The 18,050-nt window shown below is 44.4% G+C and overlaps 1 protein-coding gene across 1 annotated transcript in view; it reads right to left on the reverse strand.

Moving 5' to 3' along the window:
- Nucleotides 1-2,877: 2,877 nt before the first annotated feature.
- SCD5 (stearoyl-CoA desaturase 5) overlaps nucleotides 2,878-18,050 on the reverse strand; it is a gene marked incomplete at its 3' end in the record, with an annotated part of 161,914 nt that continues 146,741 nt past the window's right edge. The window contains exons 4-5 of the mRNA XM_079920272.1: nucleotides 6,876-7,108; nucleotides 2,878-3,068 (exon numbers count right to left, since the gene is read on the reverse strand). Of these exons, the coding sequence (XP_079776398.1) occupies nucleotides 2,878-3,068; nucleotides 6,876-7,108 (424 nt within the window). The remainder of the gene's footprint in view (nucleotides 3,069-6,875; nucleotides 7,109-18,050) is intronic.

Below are 18,050 nucleotides of genomic sequence, written 5' to 3' on the forward strand. Positions count from 1 at the left end.
GTAGTATATACAAATATCAAATCACAAAGTTCTACACCTGAACCTAATATAATGTTATATGTCAAGTTCATCTCAGTGGGAAAAAAAAGAGAATTCTAACTCAGGTCTCTGAGTCCAGTACTATTTCTACTACTTCACTAAGCTGGAGTACTTTCTTTCATTAAGTTATTTTTCATGGATTATATTTATTTTTATTGCTTCATCATAATTTGGGAATAAATGAGACACATGCACTATTTTTACCGAGAACATATCCTTTTGGCCTCACACAGTGGTCTCCCACTCAGACTCAATTATTTCCCCTCAATTTTGACCTCCCAGGTCCTAGAAAGGCAGTAACTTGAGAGGTGTTTGAAATCTGAATGCAGGTATATTCCCATCTCTGCTGTTGCCAGTGCATGTTAGGGCTGGGTGGCACCTGAGACAGTCTGGTTTCATCCCTTCCCTTTGCAGATGAGAAAACTGCACTCTTAGATGCTGCTGAGACATGAGGGGGATATGAATATGGAAGACTCTAGCATGCTCTAAACTTCATCCACTCCATCAACATCATCGCTGTCCTTATTCATGGGTACTGCCGATAAAGACGTGGCACTCAGGTTCAGAGGAGTGAGGTTCTGGATTTATTTGGATTAGCTGTGGAACAGCCTCCTTTTGTGAGAAGATTCCAAATAGCTGTTCCAAATGTAACCTTTTCTATTAATGGACAAGCAAATAAGTTTAGTACTTTTAGGGGTCAAATGTTCACAGAAACTTTCCCAGTCAGGGTCATTTTAGTTCAGGCTGACACAAACTCATCTTGGAATACATCTACACTCTACCAACACTTCATACAAGGTCTTAGCAATCTGTGACCGGAATACAAAAGCAGCTGAAAAATGCCTTGTAGGTGTCCTTACAAGTGAAGTCCGGTCCGGCACCCCCCGATGGCTGGACTCCCGCTCAACTGCAGACAGGCTAAGACGTCTATAGCTGATGGCAGGGGCACAGCTGCTTTGGGACAAAAGATGGGCAAAGAGTGAGGCAGCACATGGAGGGGCAAAGCTGAGAGAGGTGGGGTTGGAGTGGAAGTTGAGTCCATCTCCCCCTCCTCTGGTCACTGCTGGGGGGCCTGGCAGGGCTCTGGGGAGGAAAGTATTCTTCATGCTCTTTTGAGTGACATGTAGGTGTTGGGTTCTCATTGGTCAGCTGGAAGCAGTACAAGCGACAGTGTTGGTGAGTGAGAAATGATACCACTGGGGGTTCTGCATTCCACATAAAACTTGCTGACTTTCCTTCTGGTTATGCTGATGGGATAGGAAAGGTCTGGTCTTAGGGGCTGCCGTTAGCCCAGAGCCCAACTCAAATGTGAAGTATGTGATCATCATAAAGCATCAGGCACCCTTGAGGGACATTCCAACAAGATATAAGTATCTGGTCGGGGACTTCCCTGACAGTCCAGTGGTTAAGACTTCACACTTCCACTGCAGGGGGCGCGGGTTTGATCCCTGGTAGGGGAACTAAGATCCTACATGCCGTGCGGCACGGCCGAATTAAAAAAAGAAAAAAGATTTAAGTGTCTGGTCAAGAACACCAATGAATTCATAATCATTTATTGTAAATCACTCATAGTTTACACATTATAAATGGCAAAAACACCTGCTGGATGAAGTAGTTTATTATGACAATTTCTTATTGGCATCACTTCTTTTTCAAAAATTTAAAATTTAAATTTAAACCCTACATCTTCCCTATCTTTGAAGCACTATGTTCGAAGTGCTCTGATGCCAACACTATAAGGCTTTCTTTTGCTCTAACATCTAACACAAAGCGGAACGCTGTCCCATTAATTTGGCATGCTCTTTACAAGGCAACTTAACACACAAATTTTTCTTAAATCCAGAAGCTACATAATGGTCACTTTATGTCTTGCTGCAAGTTCAGTGAAGGCTGCATGCAGGTGAAACATTTGTAGACACTGAGTTCTAGATAACTATTGGTTATTAAGATCTGATTGCCTGGTGTAGAAAATTAATATGCTTATTTAGCAGAAGTAGGTAAAGTACATGCATCAGTGGCTGGGATCAATTAGAATATAAATTAGGTGTCTAAACATTTAAATGAGAGTTTCATTTGAGCTTAATTTGATGTCTGGCACTTCTGAGTTATACACCTTAAAATGACAATAGCAAAGAGAACAAAATCAAACACTTAAAACAGGCACTGACTTATAGGGTCAGCTGGGTGTACAGCGCAGGACACAAAACTAGCAGAGCAGTGAACAGATAGATCTCTTGAAGCAAAGACAGTGGAGCATTGACAAGCTGGAAACAGGGCAAAAAAATAAGAGAGCCATTTCCTGTGCTCTCATTTTTTTACGTTTTCAATTCTCTTCCTTAAAAATAACAACACACAAACACACAGTAATTACAAAACACAAACATTCTTTACGATTTAGACCCTCTCTTTTGTCTTCTACCCTGCCTCTCTGCTCCTTCAGATAGCCTGTTTAAAAATAACGTTGGGTTAACTGGTAGAAAAAGAAAACAAGGCTCTCCTGAATCGCACTGAAAGAATATTAAATTCCTTCATCCTGTCAGGGTTAACATCTTGTACAAGCACATGACGATGTATGTTTGACATATTGTAGCTACAGCGATTAAATCACATGTCTACGTTCTAGTGTTAAATCATAGTTACACTGACTTTTAAAAAATTATTTTCATTGAGAGTTGTATCTTGACATTAGTTTGAGACAAACAAAAAATTCCCAAACCGCGTAGACTCCGTTCCCTCCCCACCCTGTACCCCCTCCCACGATCCAATGAAGAAGAGAAGTGTAGTAACAAAGGCCATGAACCGAGGCGTTGACAGCGGATGTGGATAGCGCTTCCAGGGTCAGGCGCTGCCCTCTCCAGTTCTGGCTTTCCGGGCTTCGATCATCGGCTTGGTTGCCCGTTTGCGGTCAGTGGCCAGTCCCAGCCAACACATGAAGTCAATGAACCAGGTGGTTGGGTTGAAATTTAAGCCAAATTCACTCGCAGAGTAGTCAAAGGGAAAGGTGTGATGGTAGTTATGGAAGCCTTCACCTGGAAGACAAAGTGGGCTTGAAATAACCCAATCAGCATCTCTCTGTAGAGCTTTCTAAAAATCACTCATTTATTACAAGACACTGTGTCAGGCTCCAGTGGGGAGCAGAAGACTTGCTGTCTGCCCTAAGGAAGCATTCACTCAGTTGGCTAGACAAACTCAATAGGAACAGAAAAATAACAATAATCAGCACAAAGTATCAAGAGTAATTTTCCCTGTGGATTGGTGACATGCTCCCACGACTTCAGAGCTGTACTTCTTAAGCTAAATGCCAAATGGCTGATAACAGATCATCATTTTGCTGTATGTTCATAAAAGGAAAATAGCCTCTGTGGATTGAAGTAATTAAAGGAAGACTTCCTGGAAGAGCTTGGAAGAGATAAATGATAATCATTCTGATAGGTGAGTGAATTAAGGAGTTGGATCTTTAAATATCCAAAATCTGCCTATATATTATTCTACCCCTCACAGTGAATAGCTTTTCCTCCCTTACTTTTTCCCCCCACTAAGCTGTTTTCAGGAAAAGTCTCACAGCTTCTTTCTTTGTTTTCTTTTTAAAAAAGAGCTTTATTGAGATATAATTTACCATACAATTCACCCATGTAAAGAATACAATTTAATGGCTTTTGGTGTATTCACTGAGCTGTGCATGCAACACCACAATGAATTTTATAGCATTTTCATTACCTAAAAAGACACCCCACTCCCCTTAGCTGTTGGCCCTTAACCATCTCCCCTCCCTCCAGCCCCTCTTTCTTTCTCTGTGTTGGTTAATTTTACATTTTTTTTGTGTGTGTGTGTGGGATCTTCCCGGACCAGGGCACGAACCCATGTCCCCTGCACCGGCAGGCGGACTCTCAACCACTGCACCACCAGGGAAGCCCCTAATTTTACATGTTAACTTGACTGGCCAAGGAGTGCCCAGATTAAACTTTATTTCTGGGTGTGTCTGTGAGGGCGTTTCTGGATGAGATTAGCATTTGAAGCAGTGGACTCAGTAATGTAGATGGTCCTCCTCAATGTGAGTGGGCATCAGCCAGTCCCTTAAGGGCCTGAATAGAATCGGTGGAGGAAGGAGGAATTTGCTCCCATTTTCCTGACTCACTGATTGAACGTCTATCTCATCTTCTCCTGCCCACTGACTGGGATTTGCATCATCAGCTCCCCTGGTTCTCAGGCCTTCAGACTCAGACTTAATTATACCACTGGCTTTCCTGGGTCTCCCGCTTGCAGACAGCAGATGGTGGGACTTAGCCTCCATAATCACATGAACCAATTCCTCAAAATAAATCTCTCTCTCTCTCTCTTGCTCGCTCCCCGCCGCCCCCACCGCCGTACACACACACACACACACACACACACACACGCATGCACAAACAGAATACATCTACATTTATATAGATACAGATATCCTACTGTTTCTGTATATATGTATATATAGAGAGAGATTATGAGCAATATTATGTATATATTTATTTGCATATATTTATACATACACTGTTTCTGTTTCTCACTTTTACTAATACTAAGCCAATAAGATTGGCTTATTCTGAATATTTCATATAAATGAAAACATACAATATGTAATCCTTTGTGACTGGCTTCTTTCACATAGCATAATGTTTTCAAAGTTGTAGCAGATATCAGTACTTCATTTCTTTTTATTGCTGAAGAGTACTCCACTGTATGGATATACCACATTGTATTTATCCATTCATCAGTTGAGGGACACATTTTAGCTGTTATAAATAAATAATGTTGCTATGAACACTCATAAGCAAGTTTTTATGTGGACATACATTTTCATTTCTCTTGGGTATAAATCTAGGAGTGGAGTTGCTGCATCATGTAGTAACTATTTTTAACCATTCAAGGAACTGCCAGATTCCTCCTTTAATTCTTAAGTGGCTACTGGTCATCATACAGTTCTTCTATTGACCACATTTGAAAGATTCTGCTCTACAATGAGTATATCAGATGGATCAGTCTGTTGTCTGCAATTTTCTGTTTAATTTAGGTCTTTTCTAACCTGGCCCTCCACCCCATCATTCCTAGACTAGAGTGCTAGAGTTTTCCCCTATTTTCAGATACAGGCACTGTTCTAAGAACTCTGGATATATTCCCCCATCTATCATACAGTGGGTGTAATAAGAGTCTTCCAAGGACCTTTATCAAGAAAGCTGATTTGAGAGTCCAGTATTGACCTGGACAAGCTTCAAACCAACACCCAGTTCTTCAGGGCCTGTGTCATGGCCTCATTCTTTGGGTTCCCTGGCCCACCATCCCCTATGTAAGATGGTAACATTCCCAGAGTGCCCACTCTTCGTCTGCTCTCAGAGTTACCACTGGATATGGCTCCCCTCGTTACAGTTCTTATAGAAGATGAAGAGTGAGAGGAGGAGAAAACAATAGGAGGGATCAGGAAACTCACACTTTTCTCTCTGCTTATCCAGTTATTCCCATAGCTAAATTTGGTGTTTATTCCACCTTATATTGCTCTTGTCAACACAAGATCCCTGGGGTCTTAATAAATGGGTGACCCTAACACCATGATGGCAGAGACCCATGGCAGAGGGATGCAGAGACTGTTTCAACTTAACAGCAGGAACCTCCCTTCCTGGGTTTGATCTCTGTACTCAAGGCTCAGGTTACCCAGGAGACTGAGTTGCTTCTATCAAGATACAGCTATCATTTATTAATCACTTACTGTGTGCCAGCCACCATGCTAAATTCTTCAAAGGGTATTAATGCCTATAATCCTCACATAGCTAAGCTATCTGCTATGATTATCCCCATTTTTAAAATTTATTTATTTATTTATTTTTGCGGTACGCGGGCCTCTCACTGTTGTGGCCTCTCCTGTTGCGGGGTACAGGCTCCGGACGCGCAGGCTCAGCGGCCATGGCTCACGGGCCCAGCCGCTCCGCGCCATGTGGGATCTTCCTGGACCGGGGCACGAACCCGTGTCCCCTGCATCGGCAGGCAGACTCTCAACCACTGCGCCACCAGGGAAGCCCGATTATCCCCATTTTAAAATGAGGATGGAAATGCACAGAAGGGACAAGTAACCTGCCTAAGACCATACGGCTAGTAAGAAAAACAACATCCCCGAAGGCTTGTTTCCTGCTAAGCACTGCTGCAAACAGTATGTATTAACTCACCTAACCCTCCGGCGACCCCAGGCGGAGGTCAATGCTACTATATATTATCCCCACTTTACAGATGAGAACACACGGTATGGAGGAGCTAGATAACTTGCCCACGGTGGAGGAACCAAGACTCAACCAAACCTGTCAGACTCCAGAAGCCTTGCTCTTAACCATTCTGTGGTACCGCGAGATGACAAGGTCCTGATTCTCCCCATCCCTCTGTTTGCAGGCCTTTTAATTAATTAATTTATTTTTAAGGTCAGCCAAATGATGGACAGCTGAGGCTATAGCGGTCAGGGCAGTTTGAGAGAGACATCAACTGCTACTCCTCCTTTAGGAAAATTTATTTAGGTAAAAATAAATAGCTACTAATTATTGATCACCTACTATGTACCAGGCACTGTACTAAACAGTTTATGTATAGTATCTTAGTTAATTCTCATAACACCCCTATGAAGCAGACATTCCTGTTCCCATTTCACAGGTAAGAAAACTGTAAATCAGAGAGAGTAAGTGGCTCGGATTCTAACGCCAAAGCCCAAGTTCATCCCAGTTTACTCCACCCCATTGCCTCTCTTTACAGATTCCACAAAACCACTGAGAAGCCTAGAAGATCTGAACTGCCACTCCCCCCACTGGCTCCCACCCCATACTCACCGATGGCACCCAGGGTGACGAGCGGGTTCTGCCGAGGGCTGATGTTCTTGTCATAGGGCCGGTTTCCGTACATGTGGGCGACACTGTTGACCAGCCAGGTGACATTGAGTGAGATGGTGTAGCGGAGGATGGAGGCCAGGAAGTAGGAATTCCACAGACTCTCTCCCCAGATGCACCAGGGCACCAGTGTGGGGACCATGAAGCACATGAGCACCACGCTGATCTTGTAGTACCTGGAAGGCAGGATGTCATGCTATCATTGGGCACCTGTTGATGGTGGCAGGGATAGGTGAGCAAGCTGCAGGGAAAGTCAGCAGTGGCACTGCTCAACTCCTTCAGCTCTTGTGCCCTGTTGTGTCTCACTCTGTATGGGGGTCACAAACCCAGATACCTACAAGGGCTAGGCAGGTAACACAAATTTGAGAATTAGGACAGGCAGAAGCGATAGGAAGTGGAAGGCCCCGCAGCATACTTCAGAATTTCAATATAAAATCATGAAACCCATGCATCTTAAAGCTGCATTTGTCCTCCAAGCCGCAGAAGGACAGCTTTTTAACAGCTTTTCTTTCTTCCATCAGTCAGTCAACCTGACAATCAGGTTGTTTTCAATAATTTCAAGAAATATCCTGTATTCCTTGAATAATTTTCAGGCACATGATTCTGTACTAACTTAGCTTAGTAAAAGGTAAACAACCCCTTCCCTAAAATGTTCTCTGTCCCTTTGAGATTACATTCCAAACCAGCTAAAAATAAACTAAGTATAGGAACAGGCACAGCCACATAAAAAGTAAAAATTATAAAGAAACCATCAATAGTTGGATTCCTGGGTCTGTTCATACAGCAAACGTTCCCTGAGCACCTCCTGTAGGCCAGGCCCTGAGTACTAGAGGTACAGAGACAAATTTGACACAGTCTCTGCCCCAGGCCCCAGTCAGGTGAAACCTCCAGCTATGTAGGACCAGCTCTAAGCAGGGACAGGAAAGAAGCTCTGAAATGAAAATGTCCAAAGCTGCCCATTCATAGCTGATTCCTCCCTGACCTGCCTTCAACTGACCAAGCTTCTGGGAGGCCTCTGTTAAGATGCACATGTATGAACTTGGAGGGAGCACAGCGTGAGGAAATGAGACTAGGGAGGTGGAAGGCTTTGGCCTTGAGCCCAGATCTGATTCTGGATGCAAAACAAGCCTCTTTTTATTCTTTCACTCTCCTCTTGTTCACAGCTAGATGGTTCCCCAAAGCAGAGCATGAGGCAAGGGCTTGTATGTGGGTCGTTTATTGGGGAAAGTGAGCTCAAGTAACAGGAATAGGCAGCTGGGAAGTGGGAAACGAAAGGAGGGAAAGTCAAGATGGGTGTGCCCACTGCTACAGGCAACTGAACTTGGACCTTGATGGGACATATTATACCTCAGAAGTATTCTCTCAAGGATGAGAGAAGGCACTGTTTTCCCATTGGCTCCAACTCTTCCTTGGTCCAAGGGCCCCCATGGGATGTCAGCTCTCTCACACTTCCAAGTTTGCTTGGGTCAGAATGGCTGAGTGTGGTCCACGGGCATCTCAAGGGATGGTGGCAGAGAAGTCAGGGCAGGAAGTAAGAAATAAGCAGTACAGCTGAGCAAGGTGCCATTGGGTTACACCTGTGCCACCAGGTGGCTGCAGGAACAGCTGGAGTGAAAAGGTGGGCTGAGAGTACGAGGTGTGCGTGAGAGGTGACCAACACAGGCAGTAATTATAATACCTCCTGGGGTTCTTGTGAGGATCAAATACTAATAACTAATGCATACTATGTGCTTACTGTGTGTCACGGCTATTCCGAAACCTGTCCATGTACTGGCTCATTTAATTCTAACAAAAACTTTAGGAGCAGGGGACCATTAATATCCTCATTTTACAGACGGGGAAATTGAGCACTGCAAAGGTTATGTAGATGGGCCAAGGTTACAAGACGATTCAAGTCCAGGCAGAAGCACTTCGGAGACTATCATGCTATTCTGCTTTGCAAATAAAATCGTGTATGTAGGGGCTTCCCTGGTGGCGCAGTGGTTGAGAGTCCGCCTGCCAATGCAGGGGACACGGGTTCGTGCCCCGGTCCGGGAAGATCCCACATGCCGCGGAGCGGCTGGGCCCGTGAGCCATGGCTGCTGAACCTGAGCATCCGGAGCCTGTGCTCCGCAACGGGAGAGGCCACAACAGTGAGAGGCCCGCGTACCGCAAAAAAACAAAAAAACAAAAAACAAAAAATCATGTGTGTAAGTGTGCTTCGCAGATTGCTAGCTGCATGTGAAGGTTGGTTCCCATATAATTATCACTGTTTTTATTGGGCAACATATTAACCCCTCAACACCCATTTTCCAGTCGTTGGCATACAATATGACTGCATTTTAGTGGAAGGAGGGTGCCCAGGAGGTCAGAGGAGAGGGTGTGGTTGGAGGGGCAAAGACAACAGACAGTGGAGGGACTGGTGGTCTGAGGTTGGGCTCCTGGGAGCCCCGCGCAGAAGGCTTTTGGAGCGTGTTTTTGGGAGATGCTTACAAGGAAGGGAGGAAGGCAGGATGGGCCCAGGCAGAAGCTCACCCACAGTGAGCTCCAGCAGATCCAGTAGAGCCGGATGGCTCTTTTAGAGCTGTCCCAAATTGCAAGGTATCACCTCATCATCCGCCACTGGCCTCAGGGTGCCTCCTGGGCTGGGTGAACATGTGGGCAAGGGCAAGCCCTAGAAAGGACAGCAGCCAGGGTTGGGGGCATCAGCTGAAGAGGGCATCTGGGTGAAGCACACGGGCCCTGACCAAGGGCCCTGGGAACTGGTGTGAGTGCCTGTGAAGAGGCAGAGGCTCTGAAAGGAAGCCCAGAGGCGACGGCCTGCTGCGGCTGCTCCTCGAGGGCACCTCTAAGGAGCACAGGAAGCAGCTGAACGTTGCCCACAGAGGCATTCTGCAACTTAAGTGCTTCCTTCTCTCCCTCCACTCTCTGGGCTGCAACCCAGTACCTTTGCAAAGAGCCTCTGTTAGTCCTCATTTTGCCCCTGGAAAGGAGACAGAAATCACATGCTGACAGCTAGCTCGGTGCTGGATGCCAGGCTAAGCATGCCACAGGCTTTCTCTCACTTACTCTTCACCACAGACTCAGGATGGACGCACTCTGGCAATGAGGATGCTGTAGCTCAGAGGGGCCATGGTTCCCCCGGCCCTTGCTCTGACTCTGCTCTGCCCCGACCCTATGGAATCCGCCGCCTCTGGTTTGACTGCAGTCTGCAGGCTTCGGCTTCCACTCATGCCCTGCCGCTTCTTCCGCCTTCTGAACTGTTAGGGAAGCCTTCTGCCTGCCTGGGCTCTGGTTCTAGAAGCTCCACTTCCCAGAGGGGGCTGGGTCCCCGTGGAGGGAGAGGGCCAGCAATGGGGCTTCCCAAGTGGGAGGAGAAAAAGGCCTTGCCTGCTAACACAACCACTGTCCCACCAAATCCTCTCTTCCTCAAAACAAGATGTTCTTTAAAAATCACTGCCCTCATTCCAACAAAGCTTTAGCAGATCTAACTATAGGGTTGCTCTCTGACTGCTCGGCCTGTGTTCTGCTAGGGTTTCTCTTTGTGTGTTCAATGCAATGGATGGAAGAGGAAGGAATTTTTAGGCGGCACAGTGAGTCTGGGTGGCATTGCCAGTGAGACAGGGCTTGATGCTGATAACTGTGTAAAAAAATCTCCCCAACCATTTCAAATGGACTCAGCGTATCTTCCTGTGCAGCCGAGTGCCCCTTCCCCCTGGTCTTCGTTTAATTACAGTCACTGGCCTTCTTGCCTCAGAACAAGTGCTGAGATGGCTCCCCTGCTTCCTTGCTTAAGAACACTTAAATCTGGGCGCCCTAGCCAAGGGTCCACAGGGCAACACCACGAAGTCTCCACCCCTAATCCTTCCTCATTGAAATATTTTCTTTCTTTAGCTGGTGGTAGGGAGGAAGACTGGAGAGGGGCCACTGATACTGCTCTTTTTGCTAAATGGGCTTCTTATGTTGTAAAGCATCATAGAACCGTTAACTACCCAACTCTGCCACTGTCTTTCTGTGTGATCTTGAGTAAATTATTTAATCACAGTGAACCTCAGGTTTCTCTTTTGTAAAATGCGGTACTGACAAATTTATTGAGTGCCTACTATGTGCCAGGTACTGTCCTAACATTGGAGATATAAAGTGTATAAAACAAACAAAAATCCCTGCCCTTGGGGAGCAGGGGTATTTTGGTAGGGAGATAATATATATATATATATATATATATATCTCCTCATATGCATATATATATTCTGGTAGGAAAGAAAGCTAATAAACAATATAAATAAATAAAATATAGAGCATGCTATTGGTAAATACTACAGAAAATAATAAAGCAAAGAAGGAGAATATGACATCAAGGGCAGGTGTTGAAATTTTAAATAGGGTGTCTAGGGAAGGACTTCCTCACACTGTAGCTTTTAAGTAAAGACTTGATGGAAGTGAGAAGTTAGACATGTGGCTAAATAGGACAGAGGATTCCAGGCAGAGGAAACCACAAGTGCAAAGGCCCTGAGGCAGGAATGTTCCTGGCACATTCTGGGAAGAGCAGGAGCGTTGGGGCTGGAGCAGATGAACAAAGGGAAGAAGTGTAGGAGATAAGAGAATAATGATGGACCACATCATGGAAGGGCTTGTAGGTCATCATAGGGTTTCACCCTTCACTTTGACTGAGATGGAGCTCTGGTCAGGTTTTGATTAAAGGAGTGCTGTGATTGGACTTATCATTCTGAGTGTTGTGTTGAGAAGGGACTGCAGGGGAGGGCAGAAGCAAGGAGGCAATTAGGAGGCTGCTACAAAGCCTAGCCAAGAGAGGGCATTGGCTTGAACCAGGATAGTGGTGGCAGGTGTGAGAAACAGTCAAATTCTGGATATATTTTGAAAGTAGAGTGACAGGACTTGTTAACAGACTGGATGTTGGAGAGAAAGGAGTCAAGGGTGACACCAAGGATGGAGATGCCATTAGCTGATATGGGGAAGGATGGAGGAGCTCAGTCTTAGACATGTCAAGTGGCAGATGCCCATTAGACATTCAAGGGGCAATGTCAAATGGGCAGCTCAACAGACAGGTCTGGAGTTCAGAAGTTATCTAGAGATAGGTTTTGATGGGAAGAGATATTTGGAATGCATCAGTATATGAATGCATGCCACTCACATATATACATATATGTATTTTCTCGTTTGAGTTCCACAAGAGTCCTATGAGATACTTTTCATAACCTCACCTTTTTTTTTGTGTGTGTGTGTGGTACATGGGCCTCTCACTGTTGTGGCCTCTCCCATTGCTGAGCACAGGCTCCGGACGCACAGGCTCAGCGGCCATGGCTCACGGGCCCAGCTGCTCCGCGGCATGTGGGATCTTCCCGGACCAGGGCATGAACCCGTGTCCCCTGCATCGGCAGGTGGACTCTCAACCACTGCGCCACAAGGGAAGCCCAACACCTCACCTTTGTAGGACATTTACGGAGATCCAAAGAGGTCATGAGACTTCTCCAAGGCCACACTGGTTGTGCAGAACATAGGCAGGCTTCAAATTCAGTTCTTAAACCTAATTGTCTGTTCCCTCTAAGTATAACCTGCTACTTAGCTTACCAGGAGAAGGTCATAGGGGAGAGGTAAACTGGGTTGGAGTGTGTAATCTAGCTGTTGCCTCATGAATTGCACATCTTTAAGTAAAAATACTGTCTCCTCAAGGTCAGAAATAGACACGTTGTCCACTCCAGCGAGACTGAGCTTCTTCCCATTCCTTGGGCACCACCTTCTTTCTGTCTCTGTATCTATGACACTCTTCCCCCAGCCTGGCTGAGTTGACTTTTTCAGTTATCAGTCTAAATGTTCTTCCCTCTTGGGGGATTTCCATGGTCCCCTTGGACCAGGCAGGGTGCCTCAGCATGTTGTACTTCTCAACTCTCAGTATTCATAAATACTTGCTGGCTTAGCAGGCAGTCTCACCTGCTAGACCAGTGGCCTCAACCCTAACTGCACATTAAAATCAACTGGGTGAACATTTAAAAAAGACTGATGTTGGGAACTCACTGTAGACCAACAGAATCCAAATGAATCCAAATTTGTGGCCTGGGCACTGATAGTTTTAAAGCCTCTCCATTGCAAACATTGATCATGGCCTCCCTATAATCCACCCCACCCTCTCTTTCTTGCTGAAATGCCCTGATATTGTTCAGATACCCAACTGTCCTCCCTGCAGCCATGTCCTCTGGGGACATGGGTCCTGATTGGTTTCAGGCAGTCAACGTTGATCTCATTCACTTTGCCAATAATAAATTTGGGAATTGGGCAGTAGTGGCCAATAAGATATGAGGGAAAGGATGGCTGCAAGTTTTTGAAAGGGAGATAAGTGTTAGTGAAGATGTAGGGAAATCGGAAGCCTTAGCATCATTGGTGGGAATGTAAAGTGGCGCAGCTGCTGCATAAAGCAGTTTCGCAGAAGGTGAAACATCCAGCAATTCCACTCCTATGTATCTGTTCAGACGGTTGGAAGGCAGGGACTTGAACAGGTATCAGCACACCAATGTTCACAGAAACATTATTCACAATAGCTGAAATGTGGAAACAACCCAAGTGTCCCTTAATAGATGAATGGATAAACAAAATATTGTCTATCCATACTATGGAACATTATTCAGCCATAAAAAGGAACAATTTTTTGATATATGTTATAACATGGATGAAACTTGAAAAAATGCTTAATGAAATAAACCAGGCACAGAAGGGCAGATATTGTTATGATTCCACTCATATGAGGAACGTAGAATAGGCAAATTCATAGAAAGGGAAAGTAGACTAGAAGTCACAGGAACTGGAGGGAAGGGGAAAGGAGGAAGGAAGTTATTGCTTAATGGGTATAGAGTTTTTTGGGGAATGATGAAAAAGTTTGGGTATAGATAGTGGTGATAGTTATACAACATTGTGAATATACTTAATGCCACAGAAATGTACACTTATGAGTGGTTAAAACGATAAATACTATGTTGTGTATATTTTACGGCAATAAAAAAAGAGAGAGAGATGAAGGAATATTTTCCTTGATAACAGAAAGAGCTCAGAGGCAAAGATGGCATCTCTTTTTTCACAGTGACTCCTGGCCCTGCTCCAGCCATGCGTGACTATGACAGGAAGAAGGCTCAGAAAAAAGTAGACCCCTTAGGTTGACGGAGCAGAAAGATGGAAAGGCTCTTGAGCCACAAAACTAACCAACCCTAGAGTGGCTTTATCCCTGAGGTCTTAGTCTGAGACAAGCCAGTCGGGTCAAGAGGTCAAGATCTCCTGTGGGGTAGCTGAAAGCCTTCTGGTATAACGTAGTAGACACTGTGATGTCCCATCCAGATCTCCTCTCAGGATCAGAGGGCTTCATCTCCCAGTGGATGGCAGTGCTGCCTCTGCCTTGCCCTAGGTCACGTCCTCTCCCAACAACCCCATCCAGTGACTGACCTATAAGGGCAGTAGTCCATTACCCAGGCCAGGTCCCATGGCCCCAACTCACCATGACTCTGAAAGTCATCTCCACTTCAGAGCCCCTACAGGGTTGGCTGAAGCCTCCACTGAGATCAGTTGAGGCTCAGCTTCTTCCCTTGCTCAATCCTGTTTCGGTCCCTTCTTCCACAGGTGTTGATCCCAATGACCCTTCCAGTAATCTCCAATAAAGTTTCTACAATGTAACATCCATCTTGGAGGCAGCTTCTGGGTAACCTGTCTTGCCACATGGATCTACTGCAGGGCCTGCAGAGTCCAGCAGAAAGCCAGACTCTTCAGAGTCTAGCACAGAGACTCGCACATAGCAGGCACTCCTAAATATTTGTGGAATGATTACATGAATGATCCTTTTTTCTTTTTTCTGAATGGTTAGTCAATGATGAGTTCTCAGCTTCTCAGGAAAATAAAAACACTACAGTGACTTCAGTAGGGCTCAAAGTATAAGAGATAAGATGCCAAGGTTTCCCAAAACAAACAAACAAACAAACAAAACCCCCACAAACTGCACAATAAACGTTCCACCTGCTTTTAATTGTGTATATAAAAGTCAACACCTCGAAGAAAGACATTCGTGCTCATTGGGACCCAACCCCCAGCTTCCAACAGGTTTCACTGTGAGGCTACCTACCTCCAGTTTAAATGAATGATTTCTGAGCATGCGCTGCTAGGTTATTCTCTGGGCTGCCAAATATGGTAAATTTTTGGCAGTATTTAAGGTTAACAGCCAGTCTAACAGGTTTGGTCCTGGTTTGGAATGTGAGTGGCTTCTTCCTTTCTGTGAACACTCAGATGGGAGTTATCTGATAGGAAAGATAGGAGATAGAAGAAGCCTCCTAAAATTATCAAGCGAGAAAGAAAAAGAAAGGGGTAAAGAAAGAGAGAAGGGGCGGTATGAACCTGAGAACGACCCAGGGAAGTGTAGCTCTCCTTTACAGATTTGAAACCAGAGATCCACATGTTTAAGCCAAAATCACAAAAGCCAAAGCACTCAAGCTCACCTTACAGGTAACTCTGGAGCAGTTTCCTAGAGCTTTAAGGTGATAGCTTATAAGAATAGGGTGTTGGAAACCTTTCAATTCCCACCTCACAATTCCTCATGATACCAATACCACAGCGGGAAGATCGTTTTCAGCATTTAGATGAAGATAAGAAGTCCATTTTCACACAATCAAATACCATCACGCCATGCCCCCATCTAAGTAAGCTTTGATTAGAGGACACAGATATTGACATGGGCCCTAACCTTTCAGTGCTTTGAAGAATATGCTTATTCCAATAAACTGGATCACGTGAAACATTAAAGTCAGGCTTGAGACCAAAAGTTTGTTCTATGGAGAAGAAAGAATTTGGGATTTCATATATATATATATATTTCAAACCTGGGTGTGATAAGCATATTAAGACTCTCATTTTTCTTTAGATGAAAAAGAAATTGCTGTTCTCTGTCTGCAAGCATTTCCTGTTGCTTGACTAACTAACCCTAAGCACAGCAGTCCGGAGCTGCTGGTGTGTGAGATCTTGAGAGTGAAATCGATTAGAGTATGAAGGAAGGGGAAATGACCTGCTGACTTCCAAGCAGGGCTAGCCTCAGGAAGTGTGAAAAGAAGCAAATACAGTGGGTGAGAGGGAAATTATAGCCCACAAATGTGTCGTAATGATGAGCGATGAGCTGTCACTAGCATCTTGATTAAATATGTTTGGTTTTGTGATTTCACTTACAGCCGAGCCAGAAATTCATCTTCCCTACAGTTTTTGCATCTTGTAGGGGACCAGCCAAAATTATCTGGGTGCTTACCATAAACATTAATTTAGAGGACAGATGATCCGCCCTGGCAGCTTGTAAATGCATGGACCATTCTCTCCTTCTTTTGTCTCTTCTGTTATCACCCACAGGAGGTGGAATATGTGATTCGTTTGGATGCAGATCTGAAGATGGAAGCCCGCTGATAGGGAAGCTCTTTGGAGTTTTTCAGAAAATCTTCCAGATTCTTTGAATTGTTGCAGTTGAAAACAGGCTTTGCGGCTGTGTCCTTGAGTCTGCCTCTCCAGTGCTTCAGTGTCTTTAAGTGAAAGTGTTCATGATGGCCGCGTTTGAAGTACTCTCAGAAAATCTTAATCACTCCAGATTTGTCTTTGACCCTCAATTGGTCTTGACATCACTTCCCCTGTGCTACTTCATGATAAGCATTCCTGTAGAAGAAAATCTTTAATTAGACTATCTAGATGCATAATCCTCATCTTCTGGATAATTCCTTCCACGGAGGAACCAGAGATGGCAAACGGCTGCTCCATGAAAGCATCTCCTTTGGAAACTTGCAATGCATGGGAAAAAAAGACATATTTTTATTTTCTCTCCGACTTCAGCTTTATTTGCTTTTGAGGTCTGAATGTGGAGGTTAGCTGCATCCATCTACTTGAGTTTAATTTGTCTTTGTACAAACAGCTTGCATGAATTCACTAGGCAGCGGTTCAAAAGATAAACATAATCGTTTCAGAATTTTAGCATAAAAGAGCATTATTCCTACCTCATTAACAATGAAGTGCTTGAAGAAAAATGCCCAGGCATATATTGATTGCTAAGACCGTGTAAGGAAGGTTAAAAGGACTTTTCCTTTTTCAAAGCTTTGATTCCATCATAATATGCACAGGACAAGTTCTTTGAGGACAGGATTTGTCTTGATCTAATTCACATCATTCGTAGTTCCTTGGACACAAAATGTTGGTTAACTCAGCAGGTGCCCAGTAAGTAGCTGAATTGTTGACTTGCACGATGAGCATCCATCTGTCTTTGGCCAAAGCAATTGCATCAGTTCACCTTTGTAATTTTTTGATATTTAGAGCTTCTCTAGTCCTCTCCAGAAATTTAAGTTGATTTGACTGGATGTCATTCTGGGTCTCTCTTGAGAATTCTTTGTCTGCCCTTCCTCCCTCCCATTCTTCTCCCTCCCTTCCTGATTAGTTATCAATCGTTCTCAGTAAGTTATAGGAACGACAGACTAACTCCTGATGATATGCAGGATAGGATGACTAAAATGAATAACTACAATCATTTACAAAATAATTGTTAAACAAAGTCACTGCATGTCCACTTTCTCTCTTAAAACTTCACACTTAAAACTGCATTCCACTTTGACACTATCTGAGATAAATTGAGCATCACAGGAGAAAACATAACCATTTTCCCTAATCTGGGATCCATGAAGTTGTATGCAAACTCTTCTGTGTATTCCCATTTTTCTGGGGTTCAAAGTCCATAGCTTTCATCAGATTCTCAAAGAGATAGTCAATTCCCAAAGAATGAAAGCCCAATATATTAGTAAGGTAACTACTTTTTTGTTTGATGATGCTGTTGTTTAACTTTGATTTTCTGTTTCCTTTAGGATCTGGCCTAAGATTTAAGTAAGAAAAATTTAATTCAATTTAAAGGGTGGTCCTTCTATTTTTTTAGAGAGTGGTCCTTTTTATTTTTTTAAATTAATTAATTAATTTATTTTTGGCTGCGTTGGGTCTTTGTTGCTGTGCGCAGGCTTTCTCTGGTTGCGGCGAGCGGGGGCTACCCTTTGTTGCGGTGCGTGGGCTTCTCATTACAGTGGCTTCTCTTGTTGCGGAGCATGGGCTCTAGGTGCACAGACTTCAGTAGTTGTAGCATGT

Source organism: Stenella coeruleoalba (assembly GCF_951394435.1).
Source record: "Stenella coeruleoalba genome assembly, chromosome: 4".
Lineage (NCBI taxonomy): Eukaryota > Metazoa > Chordata > Mammalia > Artiodactyla > Delphinidae > Stenella > Stenella coeruleoalba.